Genomic DNA, 17,950 nt, shown 5'->3' on the forward strand with positions numbered 1-17,950 from the left:
AATTAATGCTGAATTCATTGCGAAGTCAGGGAAGGGATCCTAGGAGCAGAGAGACGCCGGAGCGCAAGAGGCGTTGGGGCAGCAGTTACCAGAACAGGAGTGGTCAACCCCAGTCCTCAAGGGTCACCGTCATGTCAAGGATATCCCTGCTTCAGCACAGGTGGCTCGATCAGTCCCAGCTTCAGCACAGGTGACTCAGTCCCAGCCTCAGCACAGGGACTGAGGTAGGGATATCCTTAAAACCCGACCTGTTGGTCGACTGGAGTTGGCCACTCCCTGTACTAGGGGTATTACATACCACCACTTTATTTCCAAATTACCACCTTTTCTTCTCATTTACAACCTTAACGAATAAAACCTGCACCTTGAATAACTGCGCAGAGAGGCTCGTTACCAGGCTTAATACAAGGAGTGTTTTCCAGCTATTAGGAGCCTCTCACTGAAGATCCAGGCTGCAAAAGCATACGGAGGAGCGCTCTACATAAGCTTATAGGGGTCCATGTTAAAATGGATAAGAAGCAAAAATGTGACGCAGAGTACTCATTGCAAGATGGAGGGTTTCTGTCAATTATTTTACTCACCAAAACTTACTTTGTGTTGAGATGTGTGTGTGTGTGTGTATGTGTGTGTGTATATGTGTGTGTGTGTATATGTATATGTGTATGTGTGTATGTGTGTATATGTGTATATATGTGTGTGTGTATGTGTGTATATGTGTATATGTGTGTATATGTGTATATGTGTATATGTGTGTATATGTGTGTGTATGTGTGTGTATATGTGTGTGTGTATGTGTGTGTGTGTATGTGTGTGTGTGTGTTTAAAACAATAATAACAAATACTAGTGTATATACACACACACTAACTAATCTCTCTTCCAACATATAGATAGGGGGAGGGGAGCGGAGGGGGAGGATCTACTCTACATGGACTTTATTTTGGTCCCAAAGCAGTCATTATTTCTCCTTATATCTGATAACACAATGTCCAATAATGTGGTAAGGACATTGAGAAATAAACAGCCGAGTTTCATAATCCTTGAGCAAACGCAGGAAAGTTATGTATGTTGCAGGCGTAAAAAAAAAACGCATCTTTAGGACGCTCCGCTGATATATGCTATTTTTATTTATTAACAAAAAGGTCACTTGTACAATGACTCTTGCAGTGACTAAACGTTGTGTTTTTTTTTGTGTATGCTACAGCACTGCAGAGAAGGGCCGTTACTGGAAAATCCACGAGGGGTACAGCTCTGACAGGCGCTGAAATAATACAAAACACCAACTTCGGAAGCAGCTGGACAAACAGTATCATTACACAGCGCACATCAAACGCACAACTCCCCTCTTGTGGCAGGAGACACAGATCCCCGTCCAAGGCCTCCATGCAAACCAATTGTGACACAAAGCCATGTAAAGCCGGCATATATTGGAGGCGTTAAAAAGATGCGATAGGAGAATTTGTATGTATCGTCCCGTGATGGAGGGTCCTGCAATGCCGTGTATTAAAAACACCCAACACCGTTTGAAAAAGATCCACGCAACGACCATTTAAAGCAGATTACCAGCTGCATTGTTTATGCCAGCGGTTTGTTTTCATTTGTATTTATAAAAAAAAAAAAGCTGTGTGTGCGGTGCACGCGCATAGTAAGTGAAACTTCTTTGACTTTTGTCACAGAAATTGACTTATAACGCGCGTGCTCGGCACAGTCAGTGTATGTGTCAGTCAGTGACTATGTATGTGTGTCAGTCAGAGAGTATGTATTTGTGTCAGAGAGTATGTATGTATGTTTGTGTATGTATGTGTGTCAGTCAGTGTGTGCATGTGTGTCAGTCAGTGTGTGCATGTGTGTCAGTCAGTGTGTGCATGTGTGTCAGTCAGTGTGTGCATGTGTGTCAGTCAGTGTGTGCATGTGTGTCAGTCAGTGTGTGCATGTGTGTCAGTCAGTGTGTGCATGTGTGTCAGTCAGTGTGTGCATGTGTGTCAGTCAGTGTGTGCATGTGTGTCAGTGTGTGTGTCAGTCAATGTGTGTGTGTGTTTCAGTGTATGTCTCTCTCTCTCTGTGTTGTGTGAATGTCTCTCTGTGTCAGTCAGTGAGTGTGTGTGTGTCAGTCAGTGTGTGTGTATGTATGTGTGTCAGTGTGCGTGTGTGTGTGTGTGTATGTGTGTCATTCAGTGTGTGTGTGTGTGTCTATCAGTGTGTGTGTATGTGTGTCAGTGTGTGTGCATGTATGTCAGTCAGTGTGTGTGCATGTGTGTCAGTCAGTGTGTGTGTAGGTGTGTCAGTCAGTGTGTGTGTGTGTGTGTGTGTGTGTGTGTGTGTGTGTGTGTGTGTGTGTGTATATATATATATATGTATGTGTGTGTGTCTGTCAGTGTATGTGTGTCTCTCTTTCTGTGTCCTGCCCCCTCTCTCCTGACTCCCCCCCCCCCCCCCTCAAAGGCAGGCAGAGCTGCGGACCCGTGTCAGGTCCCCAAACCTAACTGACCCCTCAACCACACACCATGCGGTGCTTCCACTGCAGCCAGGGATTCTGGGTACTGCTATGCAAATGAGCACTGTTTCTCGTCTTACATTAGCATGGATCCATTTAAAGGCATTAATATTATAACCTGCGAGCATGACTAAGAAACCTCCCGCCTACCCCCTCTGGCACAAGAATGAATAATTGGGGCATTTCTGTGATGAAGATCTCCCGTAACACCAAAGTAAGCTGATCATTTAGAATGAAATGCTTAAAAAGGGGATACTATTCTCTACAGCAGAAATTGTTTCACCGCCTAATGATTAGGTTCACAATTGATACTGCGCTTCTAATAGGACGTTAAAATAAAAAAAATTCAATAATAAAAAAAAATCTACATTGAAAATGTATTACCGCCATACTTGCGTCACCCTTCAGAGACATCGATGTTTTAAGGACATGCGGTTTAGGACACGGTAACCACATAGAAGGCAGATCTGCCAATGTAAAAAAAAGGTGCCCTGCAGTAAATATCGTTAAGTATTCTGCAGCCACAGGGTCATATGCAGGATATGAGTATGGCCAGATACGAGGAGCTCGTCCCTCTTTGAAAGCACGCCAAGTCCTTTAGTATATTCTTTACTTTCTTGAGAAAGTCACAGCAAAATAAAGGGTACTTGTAGATGTTGTTGAGGGGTGAGAGAGGGCTTCTCTATGTGAAGGTGCGTTTGTATCAAGGGATGGTCAAACAAATTGCTTTTGCAAGCGAGTAGGTAAGAATAGTAGTAATCACTCGGCCTGCATGGATGAAAAGGAAGTGAGGGATTCCTGTCCCACAGGAAATGTGACTGGACTGTGCTACCTGTGAACACAGACAGGGGGAGTTGAGACAAACCATCTCAGCTAGGAGGACTAAAGAGGTTGTCAGGGCAACCAGAGCTATTGGCAGTCTGGAGAAGGGAAAGTATCAAAAATGTAACAGTTTTCCACTTGCACTGGGAGTTACAGCTGCAGGGAAAGCTTACATCCAAAATGGAGAAGGCTGTCAGTCAGCGCTGCAACGGGGGGGAACAGAAAAATAAGCAGTCCTGTTCCAGGACATTAACCATATTTGTAAACTTATTGTGATTTCAAGAAAATATGTTTATATTACTGACTGACCCTACAACACACAGTACTGAAGGCAACATTTATACAAGGAGAAATAGTATGGCCAAATTTAGGTCCCAATGGACATACTGAGTCAAACACACATAGGGTTGCCAGGTGGCTTCTCCAAAAAAACTGGACACAATGGTGAAAGGTGCGACGCGCTCGACACACGCCTCTCTGGTCCATGCGGTTTCCTCCTCTCCTAGGAGCCACCCCCCAGGCTCCTGACACCACCTCCTGATTGGCTGCATTGCCCAGCAGGATTGAGAAAGCTGCTCAGCCCATCCCTTGCTGAGGGAAATCACGCGGCCCCTCCAAGCCGTTCAGGTCACTATGTCCAGAGAGGTAATACTGGTATACACATACACGCCCAGAGAGGTAATACCGGTATACACATACACACCCAGAGAGGTAATACCGGTATACACATACACGCCCAGAGAGGTAATACCGGTATAAACATACACCCCCAGAGAGATAATACCTGTATACACATACACGCCCAGAGAGGTAATACCGGTATACACATACACGCCCAGAGAGGTAATACCGGTATACACATACACGCCCAGAGAGGTAATACCTGTATACACATACACGCTCAGAGAGGTAATACCGGTATACACATACACGCCCAGAGAGGTAATACCGGTATACACATACACGCCCAGAGAGGTAATACCGGTATACACATACACACCCAGAGAGGTAATACCGGTATACACATACACGCCCAGAGAGGTAATATCGGTATACACGTACACACCCAGAGAGGTAATACCGGTATACACATACACGCCCAGAGAGGTAATACCGGTATACACATACACGCCCAGAGAGGTAATACCGGTATACACATACACGCCCAGAGAGGTAATACCGGTATACACATACACGCCCAGAGAGGTAATACCAGAATACACATACACGCACAGAGGTAATACCGGTATACACATACACGCCCAGAGAGGTAATACCGGTATACACATACACGCCCAGAGAGGTAATACCGGTATACACATACACGCCCAGAGAGGTAATACCGGTATACACATACACGCCCAGAGAGGTAATACCGGTATACACATACACGCCCAGAGAGATAATACCGGTATACACATACACGCCCAGAGAGGTAATACCGGTATACACATACACGCCCAGAGAGATAATACCGGTATACACATACATGCCCAGAGAGGTAATACCGGTATACACATACACGCCCAGAGAGGTGTAATACCGGTATACACATACACGCCCAGAGAGGTAATACCGGTATACACATACACGCCCAGAGAGGTAATACCGGTATACACATACACGCCCAGAGAGGTGTAATACCGGTATACACATACACGCCCAGAGAGGTAATACCGGTATACACACACATGTCCAGTATTACCTCAAATTTTTACTGGACAGTGTCCAAATACAGGACAGTCCAGTCCAATACTGGACACCTGGCAACTCTAAACACAGTGGCCCGTTATACCCATTCATTCACTACGTCCAGAAGTATGTACCATCTAATTCACTGAAAAGCCCACAGACGTAATTTCAGATGTAATAATAACAGTAATAATAATAATAATAATTTCTTGTAGAGCTTTACAGAGACATTTTGCAGGCACAGGTCCCTGCCCCGTGGAGCTTACAATCTATGTTTTGGTGCCTGAGGCACAGGGAGATAAAGTGACTTGTCCAAAGTCTCAAGGAGCCGACACCAGGTTCCCCTGCTTCACACTCAGTGCTAGTCAGTGTCTTTACTCACCGAGCCGCTTCTTCTCCCTGATAAGACGGGTTTCTTCCACGAAGTCTGGGCTTTGGTAGAGAGGAAGAGGGCGTGGGAGGGAGACCTATCTAGCAGAGCAGTGGTGCGCAAACTGGGGGGTGCGTGAGATTTTCCTGGGGGGGGCGCGGGGGCGATTGCAGAGATCCCGCGCTCCTACCCAATGCATTTAAATTAAATGCTGGAGGATTGCGTGAGACCTCTGCAACTTCACTTCCCGGGATTCAGATGCGTGGTGTGACATGTCGCCATGGCAAAGCGGCGTCAAATGACATCACATGACCCTGTGGAATCATTTGACGCACCAAAACGAGGTAAGGGGGTGCACGAGCACTAAGGGGGACCAAGCCGGGGGGGGGAAGGAGGAGGGCGCAGCCCTGCAGCAGAGTACCCGTATGTCAGAATACATTCTTCTGTGGAGAAATTGGACTGAAAATGCCAAATTTCGCTTTGACTCATTTTCTACCAAACTTTTAAACACTTACAAAATTCAAGCCAACTTTTTCAAACTCTTTAAAACGTTCCCAAGTTTGAGCAGAAGATTGGCAACGCGAGTCTCGGGGAGTCCCTGCATTCAATAACAATGGTACCTCACTTTACAATACAGCAGGCAGGCGCGCACACGGGGAACAGCACGGTCTCAGGTGACAGAATGTCGCCCGGCCTCATACTGCAGACATTCCCCATTGTTACAAGGAACGTACACTGCAGAATGACACCCCCGGGCAACATCTCGCCCGCTTAAAGTGCCTGCAAAATCTCTTCTTCAAAGGTCAGGCATGCAGTTCTCCTCCTGCAGCCACCGTAACATCTACCGTTTGTCACCAAGAAAACAGGTCACCAACTACCCAGCATGCAGCCCACCACTCCATCCACTGGATCTCCAGTCAGTCTCTAATGCATGCCCTCAGCCGCTCCCGTCTGGGTTATTGTAACATACGGCCAACAGGCCTCCCTGCCTCACAGCTTTCTCCCCTGCAATCAATCCCAAACTTATGCTGCTAGAATAATTTCACTTTCCCCCAGAACAGTCTCTTCTCATCTCCTCCTTAAATCCCTCTCCTGGCTTCCCGTCAGATTACGGATCACTGATAAAGTAAATTAGCACAAAAGCAAACAAATGTGTCTGCTAATTCTCTTTGTGACATTAGTAAAAGTTCAAATAACCTGAACTGAGCAGATCCAACTTTTCCCTTGGGGTAAAGTGCCTGGTTGGTGACGGAAGTGCAGTCCCGGAAGTGATGTCACTGCTGGCAGGAGGCTTCGGCGCGCGAGGGCCACACACACACACACACACACACGCGCGCACACACGCGCGCACGCACATTCACGCGCACGCACACACACACAATTCAGTTAGTATAAATCTGGAAATGTAAATAGCTAAAACAGGGGGAATGTGCAGAGCGCGCGCGTTCTAAGTTAAACTTCTTTGCGTTTTGTCACTGAAATTGTGTTTTGATTTTTCATTGAAAACACACATCACAAATACAATGTCGGTGAATAAACAGTGACAAAAGACAAAGAAGTGTCACTTAAAATGCGCGTGCTCGACACACCACCCCTTTTTTTCTGATAAGATCCTTTGTTGTCTGCATTGAAAGCAGCTCTGTGCTGCCTGGTGGACAAGCAAAAGGGCATTTAAGAAGAAAAATAAATAAAGTGTTAGATCACCAAATTACATTTACACCAGTCCTTGGCTCACTCCCATCCCACAAGCCACTGCCCGTTTAACTAGTTTATAGTCTCGCAAATCCCCAATTCTGCGTATTGTTAGGTTTCTAACCAGGTGAAAGTGCGCAGTCACCTCATTATTATTACCCCATAGAGCTTACAATCTCATACTAATACTCAAGGGACTTGCCCAAGGACACAGGTAACCGACACTGCAGCCGGCCCCGCTGTTACGGGGAGATGGCGGACACAGGACTGCTGATTCAGACCTAGAAATGAGAAGCTCAGCCCTGAGTCAGACGCTTCACGGGACATTAACTTGATGCACCCAGGCTCACTTAAACTCTTCAGTTACAAATTGCCTTTTACTAAATGCCCGTCAGCTAAAATCGTAGGGTGTGACCCAGTTAACCGTTACTTACAAACAGAAAAAAAGAAAACATTATATTATATAAAAAATATATCAGTAGCTATACATATTTGTTAGTTTTCTAATTTGCTCAGATTTTGCTGTATAAAATGTTCTATTTATTCTATTCTGCAAGTACGCAAAATGATATTTGCACGCCAGTAATATGGCTGAATTATGGTTTAATACTATAATTGCAGGAAAAAAATTAAATTGCCTTTACTTTCCTATAATCGCTGCGATCACGCCCTTCGCCCTTCCGTGTCAAATGCTTCAGCAGGGCTCAGTTTTACAGAAAGAGAAAACCTATTTTGGAGGGGGGGTTTAAATATTCCCGCTCGTGAGTTTTCAAAGACGTTCCGCAGAAAACTCCGGCCAAACCCCTGCAGCACTCGTGGGACGGGGTTAGGATTTTTTAACCTTTTGCTTAGGGCAAAGTTTGTAAAGTCGCGGAACGTCTGGATACGCGGTAAAAGCGAGAAGACGACCTTTAGGATCCGGGAAACGCTGTTCTTTATCTATGAAGAACGGTCCCATAGATATATGGAAATGTATGGCAGCCGGCCGGGCGGGGACGGGGTTTTAACACTACCAGCTCCAAATAGGGATTCCGGGTTTAAATTTAATCCACAATTCCTCACCTTGCACTTCCGGTTATTATCGGTTTTAAGTGTCAATTCCTACAACAGGGCAACTCCAGCCCTCAGGGGCCACCAACAGGTCAGGTTTTCAGGATCTATGCTTCAGCACAGGTGGCTCAATCAGTCCCTGCCTAAGCACAGGTGGCTCAGTCTTCAACTGATTGAGCCACCTGTGCTGAAGCTGGGATATTCGGAGAACCTGACCTGTTGGTTGCCCTTGGGGACTGGATTTGGCTGCCCCGGAAATAAAAGGTGTAACATTCCCCCCGTCCAGCTGGGTGGTTATTTAGATTTAGTCGCAGTGCCTTCAGGGATCAAAAGCCTTTAGGGGTCAAAGATTTAGGAAAACCCCGGTAATGAGGCACCCCGAGATCAGAACTCGTCACAAAGGCTTTTAAAACAGGACACGGCAAAACCGCAACCCCTTCACACTGCAGTCCGACTCCGGCTGAACGGTGTCAGCCCTGGGGAAAAGGTCCCTTACCTGCCAATATTTACACCAAAACCTGTTAACCCTATATACACACTGCTCGCTATATACTACCAGCCCTATGCAAAAAAAATAATGGATTAATGACCCGAGAGGTTTCAATGTATAACACGGTCTCCATCACAGCGCCTCTAACGTGATCCAATTACTTCTCTGTGCCATTCTGCCCAAATCAAACATGGCGGCCAGAGCAGCACGCCGCTTATATCTCACTTATATTATGGGATGGATAAAGGAGAGAGTTATAACAGCCTCCTCTGTAATTTTCTGCTAACAAGGAACGTCCCATCAGTTGTTTTTTGAACAAGAGGCAATCCAAGTGGGATTTTAAATAAAATAAAAAAAGTATGTTTGTTTTAATATATGCAGTTTATTATCTTTATTGAAAAAAATGACCCAAGCTGCCGATCGATTTGTTCTCCTGTGATCGATCGGCAAACACCCTGCTTCCCTGGGTTCACTAAATGGCAGCCTATCAGTTTCAAATCAATCCTTCCGCTCAGTCAAACTCAGCAGCTACAATGTACTCTTATATTACCAAGCGAATATGATCTATTCTTACAGTTTGCAGGTCAAACTGCTGGAAACATTGGCAACAAATGATCACAAACAGGAAAGTGCTGCAAAGATCTTGCACTGCTAGGGAGGTCCCTCGTGGAAGAACCCAGATGAGGGCCCCGGCAGCAGACGGATAATATTATATAGGATAGGAAGTCCACCGATCGGTCGCTCTGACCAGCGGTTTCAGAGGACTGCAGCTAATATTTGTGCCAAGTAGAGTGAGAGTTTTAAAGCAGGACAAGGCCACACAGCACTAATAACTGGGCTTCTAGAAACAAAGCAGGCGATTGTTCTGCACAAGCATGTCTCACACACGCCTCACGGACTAAGTCAGGCGCTCGGCCAGGCTGCACGGAAAAATCGCCACCCGTCGGAAGAACGCAGGACACGTTCACCGGCTTTAACCAAATGCTTCACACCACGACAGAAAAGGGAAAAACGTGACCGGCTCTTCCCTTCTCTGAAGGAGACTGTGTAACGGGTTATAAACAGGAGAGAAGGGGACACACGCATACAATGAATAAATAAGTTCCAGGTAACGGCATCACATTACAAAAAGCCTATATACCAGCGCTGCCGATTTCACCATCTTCCGCCCGGGGGGGGGGGGGGGGGGCGGGGAGAGAAGGTCTTTAACACACACAAGAAATGACAAAGCATTTAGAGCTATGGGTTTCACAGCCATATTGCCCCCAGTCCTCCGTGTGACTCGGATTAAGAGGGGAAATTAAAAGCAGCCCGACCTGCTGACAAGCCAGGAGACTGCCCTATTAACCCGTTCACTGCCGGCGGGGCAAAACGACAGCAAATCTGTCCAAGGGACGCTCCGACCAATGAGGGTGCAGAAGTGGGGAGTGTGGAAGATATTAACAAAACTATTTCTTTTTTTTTTCCCCCCTCACAAAATCTCTCGTTTGTAAAATAATGATGATCATTAATTATGTAACAGATAAGAGTGGGGGGGGGGGGGGCGTGGCTGCACAGCGCAGATTTCACCAACTCTGTCATTATAAATCTGCTGATACAGTAGTTAGGATATTAAGTTATGGTGGGTGAAAAAGGCGACAAAAAACCTCCACCGTATAGCAAATAAAAACATCCCTTGTGAGCCCATTCACGTCTTAGGCTCTGCTAGCTACACGACGCGCGCGCAAGACTTGAAACTACTCCCAGCGGCGACGCTGCTGCCAGCTCAGGAAGACAACTGAATTTGTGATTTCGTGCAGCAGCCGCGTCACGCGCACTGCGCCAGCCAATGAATGAAAGCTCCACCTTCTTTTTTTTCTAAAAAGAGGATGACGTCTTCCCCTGTCCCGCCTACTGTCGGTTCATCCAGTCTGCTGGGGATGTTCACACAATCGCCCAGCAGACAGAGGTGCGCAACCGCGGACGCGCACCCGCAACGTCAGGTAGTAGGCAGAGTGAGATCAGCCTTAGACAGGTCTGCACCCTGCCTTTCACCGTCACCACCTTGCATACAGTGCTTCCACTGCAAGGGATTCTGGGAAATGACATGCAAATGAGCACACCTTGTCACACACACAAAATGCAAAGAACCGGTAACTTTGCTGCTGAAAGTAGGGGTCCATCAAACCCCAAAATGGAAGAACAAATTAGGTTTCAATCAGGCTATTGGCATTACACATTTTTTTTCACAATTAAAAATGCTGGTGCTATTCTACATATCTCGTTCGGGAGTTTTGATGTTATTCCAGAAATACTAAACCAAAAAAAAAAAAAAGATCAATTTGTATTTCTTAGGGACCTTTTTTGTTATTGAATATAGGTCCTTCTAGTTTTATACACATACATACACAATACCTATAAATGTTTCTTTATTCATTTAAAGCTGCAGTTAAAGCTGTCGTTTAAAAAAAAAAAAAAAAATTCCATTCAATATGTGCAGCAATACAGTGTGCACACGGATAAGGGATTAGCTAAATTGATGATCGGTCCATTGTCCTGTGATCGATCGCTGAAACTCTGCTGGGGGTTCACGAAATGCATCTTGGTCCTCTTCTGCTGCACTGACAGTTCTGTGAGGAAGATCATGTGACCAGGCCGGCACTAGATTCTATTGGTTCACTGCTAGAGAGGGCAGGGCTCAAAAAGGTGATGCTGTTTCAGAAGGGGAAGGGGATGTGACTTTGTATGTGTTGCTATAGGAACAAAAATGCCTGTTACATTAGAATACATTAAAAAAATCTTTTTCTTTTTTTTTTAAATGCTACAAGTATTTTCTCATAGTACAGAACTGATAAAAAAAAAACATGTAGGATATTGCTTGAACTGCAGCTTTAAATTCAAATGAGCACTTATTGAAAACATTTTTATTAATATCCACGAGATATTATATAGCTTTTGCCCCAATTACCACTGTACTACATATACCTAATATTTATCCAATTGACTGTTCCATTACCTTTATTGATTTCTAAGCTCCCAGAGGGATATGCCATGTGTTTGTGGTTGAAACGTAATTACATCTCAGGTATAGAAGAAAACTAGAAGGTTTCTCAGTGTAGACCCACTGACGAAGCATCTAATGTGAAACGCGTCAGTCACACAGACGCCGTTACAAGCGCCATCAACACGATTCAGACTTTTGCGTGCGCAGCTACGACTGCTGAATAACAGCGTAACACCTGGATAGAAGTCTGAATTTTTATGGGTTTTTAAAGCATCTGCCACCACTGTGTAAAAATAAAAATTACACCCCCCCCCCTACATACCGCAGGTGGTGAGCAGAGGGTCTAGAGATGAACCACGTTCATTTCTACTCCAGTGTCCCCCTGCTTCCCGATAAATGTACCTGTAAAAAGGTGCTTCCGCTATCTGTTCAGTTTAGAGGTTCCACATGAGCCAATAGGAAGCCGCAAGATATGACGTGGCAGCTTCTTATTGGTCGTGGGACCTTTAAACCGCCATATTGGGTGCAGAGCCAAGCTGCTACCTTTAGAGACAAGTATTTTCGGGAGGCATGGGGTTCCCGGAGCTGAAATCAAAGCGGTTCAGCTCCCGAGACCCCCTGCTTCATACCCATTAAAAAACAAATAACAGGAGGCAACGCTTTAATACATAAAACAATCAAATAAAAAATTATTGACCCCCTCAGTCCATTTTTTTTGGATCCTCAGGTTTAAGAGGACGACATGTGGGAAGAGTGAATCACCAACTTCAAGAAGTGCAGGAAAAGGGGAAACTTCATTACACGGCTTATCTAGAAACCAGTTCTATTTAGAGACCAATCTCTCACCATTACATAAAAGCTATGGGAACAGCTGCATCTGCAGCAACGTCCCTCCTTCCAATGCCCAAACTGCTGTGATGGTACGTTCTATTCTTTACTTTAAAAAGGTTCTTGTTGTTGCGGAAGCCATATTATATTAAGTCCATGCTGTGTGCGACATGGAAGACCCGCGTAGTATGCAGGGGTTCCCGTGTCTCTACGGACAACGCCCAGCTGAGGAAAGGTTTTGGGAAAAGTAGTGCGTTCCATAAGAAAAATATGAGCTCAGCTTGGAAGCTGAAACTTGTCTTGTGAACAAGTTGGCTCAGGCCCTGCAAGCAATGCATACCATCCAGCACCGTGCCCTGCCGCAGTAACACAAACAGACAGAAATAGAAAGTACGGCCATTGATCAGCCCTGCTTCCCCCCCCCCCCCCCCCGCCTCCTGCTGCATGGATCAGATAAAAGCAAAACCCAACTGGGCTGCAGAACGGACGGCTACAGCACCTCTCAAGCAAGCAAAACGGGTGTTTTCCCTAACTTTTGAAAGGGCCTTCCTAAAGCATTTCAGTGCGCAAGTACGCCTGCTTTCTGGGATACAACAACATGGCTGATAAGTCAGAGGAAGCTTTATATTGCAGTCTGGTGAGGTCATTGCACTCTCGTAGGAAGGAGAACCAATCAGCAGTGAGGAGACAAGCAAGGGATTCTGGGAGAGGAAATAGCAACAGTCTCCGTGATAGTGTCAAGACTAATAATACTGCGTAGAAATCAGTAGATTGAGATCTAAATAAAAAAAATTTAAATGAAAAAACACTTTGGTAGTTGATATTAGCCACTTTTATAAGATCTTTTTGCTTTTAAAGTTTATTATTATGGGTTGGAATGCACCCTTTGATAGCAAAAACTGCAATAAAGTGACCACCACCTTAGTTATGACCAATCCATTCTCTAAAGTACGCTGAAATTGGCGCTACAATTACAGTGTGAAAATAAAGTTAGATGGTATATTAAAAAAAAGGGTTAAAGTAGCAATCCACCCCCCACAAAAAAAATAATAAAATATTAACAAACCCTTTAGAAGTAACAGATATTTTTATTTCTAATTTAGCTGCAATGATGTTTATGACATCGCAGGGAGCCATTTTATTCTATCCCTGGAACCCAGTTCATGGCCCTGTATCTCAGCCATAGCAAATGGAACGAAGATGCAGGAAAGGGCGTTCAGAAGATGCTGTAATCAAACAGTATGGTTTCCTCCGGAAAAGCTGCACGCGTGCTTTGCAGAAGGAAGCCATCTTTCAGTTGTGATGTCATTTATGATTGGTAGCGTCAGCGAAACCGAAGTGCGCACAAACACATTTTAGCTTCTGCTTCTCCCCTCTGATTTCCATGGCAGCTCCATGGGAAGACAGGTCTGTGCAGTTCTAGGAGAAGCAGAAGCCAGGGGGACCAAGACAGGGGTGGGCAACTCTTTGCCAGAGTCAGCTGGGATATCCTGAAAACCAGACCTGTTGGTGGCCCTTGAGGACTGGAGTTGCACACCCCTGGAAAACACTGCCGAATATCAACACACTTCATGCTCTTCAATACTGCCACAGGTAGCTTGTTCCACATTCCAGCTAATAAATCCAGAACCCGTCTGTTTGCATAGCTCCTTCAATGTATATTATTTCCCAACATTATAAGACTGAGGCCCAGATCCACAAAGCTCAGTTAACCTCTGCAGTGCCCCGATGAAGTACCTGGCATGCCCGAGGCCCTTATGACCTGCCAGGTACTCTCGATGGGCAGTTACTCTTTTTCTAGGGTGCCATTGGGTTGACCACCCCTGAGAAAACCCAGAGTACTCCTAGCAGGAATGGAGCAGACCAAGCAGCAATGACACGTGGGTTCTGGGAGAAGCATGCATCAGTGACAGGAGAGGACCACAGGGGGTCATTGCCCCCAACCTAGGGAGTCACCCAACATGGACGTCTTGGGTGCAAGAGGGGGAATCACGAAGGAGAAGCTACACTGAGCAAGACGGGAAGGGTTAGAAATTCATGGGGGAAGAACATCCGCGCACCACGGGCGAGCTGGTGAGCCACGTCCTAGACATGTGGGTGGTACTATGTTATGTGCGCATTACAGGTCCAAGTTATTCCCCAGTGGAAGGAAGGGCAGACCCAGTTAGTTGCCGGCCTTAGGTTAACACATTGAATTAAGACATTGAACAGGGTTGGTATAACAGGCCCCAGCGTGTGGCGTTGTGTTACTGACCCAACTTGCAGAGGTATGACCAAACCTACCTAGTCACCATCCCCGTCCAGGTGAATCAAGTTACTGTAGATTACAGATCCCATTGGGAAAGACGATTAGATCGTAGTTGGTAATTTCCACCGAATGCATTGGATCGAACTGTATAACGCAGCGTTTCCCAACGCCAGTCCTCAGGGAACCCCAACAGGTCAGGTGTTAAGGATATCCCTGCTCCAGCACAGGTGGGTCAATCAGCGGCTCAGTCATTTTGACGGAGCCACCTGTGCTGGAGCAGGGATATCCTTAATACCTGACCTGCTGGGGTTCCCTGAGGACTGGAGTTGGGAAACACTGGTATAACACATTGTGGCATGATGGGGACCAGTTGTAGTCGGTATCCCTGACCCCATTGAATAGGGTTTTATTACAGACCCCACTGAACAAGATGGTATCCCCGAGTGGTCAGTATCAGTGCTATGGTACTCACTGGTTCCTCTGGGAGCGTCCCTCTCGATACACCTGCTGCAGGGGTATGCTGACCTGGCCGAGGAACTGGTCCATGCCGATCAGTGCGCGGTGCATGACGATCAACTGAAGCTCACAGCCCTCTCCCCTCTCCATGGCTCCTGGGGCCAGCTCGAAGGAGCACTCCTCCTTCCACTCAGGGCTGCCAGGGCTCTTCTCCATCACCGACGTGCTGTACTTCTCCCGGCCCACCTGGATCACGGTGAACGCGTCGCTGGTGCCATGCTTGCCCTTGGCCCTCAGGGCCCTGGCCTGCAGCACGGTCACCTGGACATGGGTGGGCAGCCAGCCCAGCTCGGGCTCCGGCCAGAGAGACATGATGGGGCTCAGGAGTCTGCACTACAATGAGGATTCACGCCTACCTACAACAATGCAGACACAGGTAATTAGAGTAATGCCGGACTGTCTGTACCAATACAATGACTTCGGTCCACACCTATCTACAGCAATACACCGCCATGCAACTTGTACCAATGCCCATACTCAACCTACAGCACTGTAACCCCAAGTACAAATGCAGATGCTCCCTACAGCTATGCAAACTTACCTCCCTCATCCCATTACAGATCTGCAGCTAGCTACACCAAGCACACCTGGACTTCAGCCAACACAAACCAAATGTACTGGGCTTTAACTAATGCACATCCACACCCAGCTACAGCAATGCAACCTCCCACACCGCCAACTAAACAATGCAACACATCCAACTAGACACAATGGTACACCTGAATAAGACAATGCTACACCCCAACTAGACACAATGGTACACCTCAATAAGACAATGCTACACCCCAACTAGACACAATGGTACACCTCAATAAGACAATGCTACACCCCAACTAGACACAATGGTACACCTCAATAAGACAATGCTACACCCCAACTAGACACAATGCTACACCCCAACTAGACACAATACTACACCCCAACTAGACAAAGCTACACCCCCACACGTACTAATATAGGAGATCACCCACCTAAACTATTTCAGATACCACATTTACCCACAAAATGCAGACCCACCCTTGCCTGGGCTAATCCTGGCACCCACCTGAAGTTAATGCAGATCCACAACTCAGCACAATGAACATACAACATGTAAAGTCTATTGACTTGGAATGGGGCTGCACTCAGGCTGCTTCATGCAATCCCAACCTCCTAATGCAGCAGCAATCCAATGGGCTTATCATCAAATCAAGCCCCAAAAAACAACCCACAGCTGCACAGACCCCACACACTCAGCCAATGCTAAAGCAGGGGTAGGTGATCAAGCCAGTGACCTCAGCTGCAAACACATCTATGTTGCAGTAAAAATCCAGTGCACCAGCAATCCACATGCAATCCGCTTTGTACAGGGGGCAGCCACTCCGGAGTGGGTGTACTGTATAATGGTGGCATGTGGATGTGGTGCAGAATTACACAGCACATCATGCAGCTCCCAGCAGTGACATCCTCACCAGGACCGTGTGGCTGCAGTGAGGGGCTGGTAATAACTGCTGGGGGTGGGGGGGAGATCAGGGAGTCCTGGGGGTGGGGGGAGATCAGGGAGTCCTGCAGCTGTGCTGCAAAGTAACTTTGTATCTTGTCTTCGGTTTAGGAGAGGGGGAGTGGCAGGGAGAAGGAGGACGGGGGGGGGAGGAGGAGGAGTGAGAGAAGGAGGTGGCGTGACAGAGAGAAGGAGGATTGGGGGATAGGAGTGACAGAGAGAAGGAGGATTGGGGGAGAGGAGTGACAGAGAGAAGGGGGAGAGGGGTGGCAGAGAGGAGGATTGGGGGTGAGGGGTGAGAGAGGAGTATTGGGGAAAAGGAGTGACAGAGAGGAGGAGAGGGGGGAGAGAGGAGGATTGGGGAAGAGTAGTGACAGAGAGGAGGATTGGGGGAGGGGAATGAGAGAGGAGGATTTGGGGTGAGGGGGGAGAGGATTGGGTGAAAGAGGACAGGGGAGAAGAAGAGGAGGGAGAGGAGGATTAGAGAAGAGGGGGGAGAGGAGGATTGGAGAGGAGGATTGGAGAAGAGGGGGGAGAGGAGGATTGGAGAAGAGGGGGGAGAGGAGGATTGGAGAAGAGGGGGGAGGGGAGAGGAGGATTGGGGGAGGGGGGAGAGATAACAGAGAGGATTGGGGAGAGGAGGATTGGGGGAGAGATAACAGAGAGGATTGGGGAGGGGGGACAGAAAGGATTGGAGGAGGGGGGCAGAGGGAGAGGGGGGACAGAGAGGATTGGGGGAGCGGAGGATTGGAGGAGAGGGGGGGAGAAGGAGAGGAGGTTTTGGGGAGGAGGATTGGAAGGGGGGAGAAGGAGAGGGGGAGAGGGGGGATAGAGAGGATTGAGGGGGGAGGGGAGGATTGGGGGGAGGGGAGGATTGGGGAAGAGGGGGAGGGGAGGATTGGGGAAGAGGGGGAGGTAAGGATTGGGGGAGAGAGAGGATGGGGGAGGGGAGGATTGGGGGAGGGGAGGGAGAGGGGACAGGGAGGATTGGGGAAGGGGAGTGAGAGGGGGGACAGAGAGGATTTGGGGAGGGGAGGATTGGGGAAGAGGAGGAGGTAAGGATTGGGAGAGAGAGGATTGGGAGAGGGGGAGGGGAGGATTGGGGGAGAGACGAGAGGGGGGAGGGGAAGAGGGGGGAGGGGAGGATTGGGTTAGAGGGGGAGGATTGGGGGGGAGGGGAGGATTGGGGAAGAGGGGGAGGGGAGGATTGGGGAGAGGGGGAGAGAGGATTTGGGGAGAGGGGGAGAGAGGATTGGGGAGAGGGGGGGAGAGAGGATTGGGGAAGAG

At 47.4% G+C, this 17,950-nt stretch overlaps 1 protein-coding gene across 8 annotated transcripts in view; it reads right to left on the reverse strand.

Annotated features, from left to right (window-relative positions):
* The window catches only part of RAB11FIP5 (RAB11 family interacting protein 5), a 95,142-nt gene that overhangs the window by 57,425 nt on the left and 19,767 nt on the right, over positions 1-17,950 (reverse strand). For 2 of the 8 annotated variants that reach the window (XR_012788422.1, XM_075573347.1), the window contains exons 1-2: positions 16,229-16,731; positions 15,140-15,539 (exon numbers count right to left, since the gene is read on the reverse strand). Coding sequence is in view for 7 of the 8 variants with exons in the window: in XM_075573347.1 (XP_075429462.1) it covers positions 15,140-15,495 (356 nt within the window). In the remaining variant the exon portion in view is untranslated. The other 6 variants (XM_075573378.1, XM_075573370.1, XM_075573356.1 and 3 more) reach the window with 6 other exon arrangements.

This window comes from Ascaphus truei, chromosome 1, assembly GCF_040206685.1.
Source record: "Ascaphus truei isolate aAscTru1 chromosome 1, aAscTru1.hap1, whole genome shotgun sequence".
Lineage (NCBI taxonomy): Eukaryota > Metazoa > Chordata > Amphibia > Anura > Ascaphidae > Ascaphus > Ascaphus truei.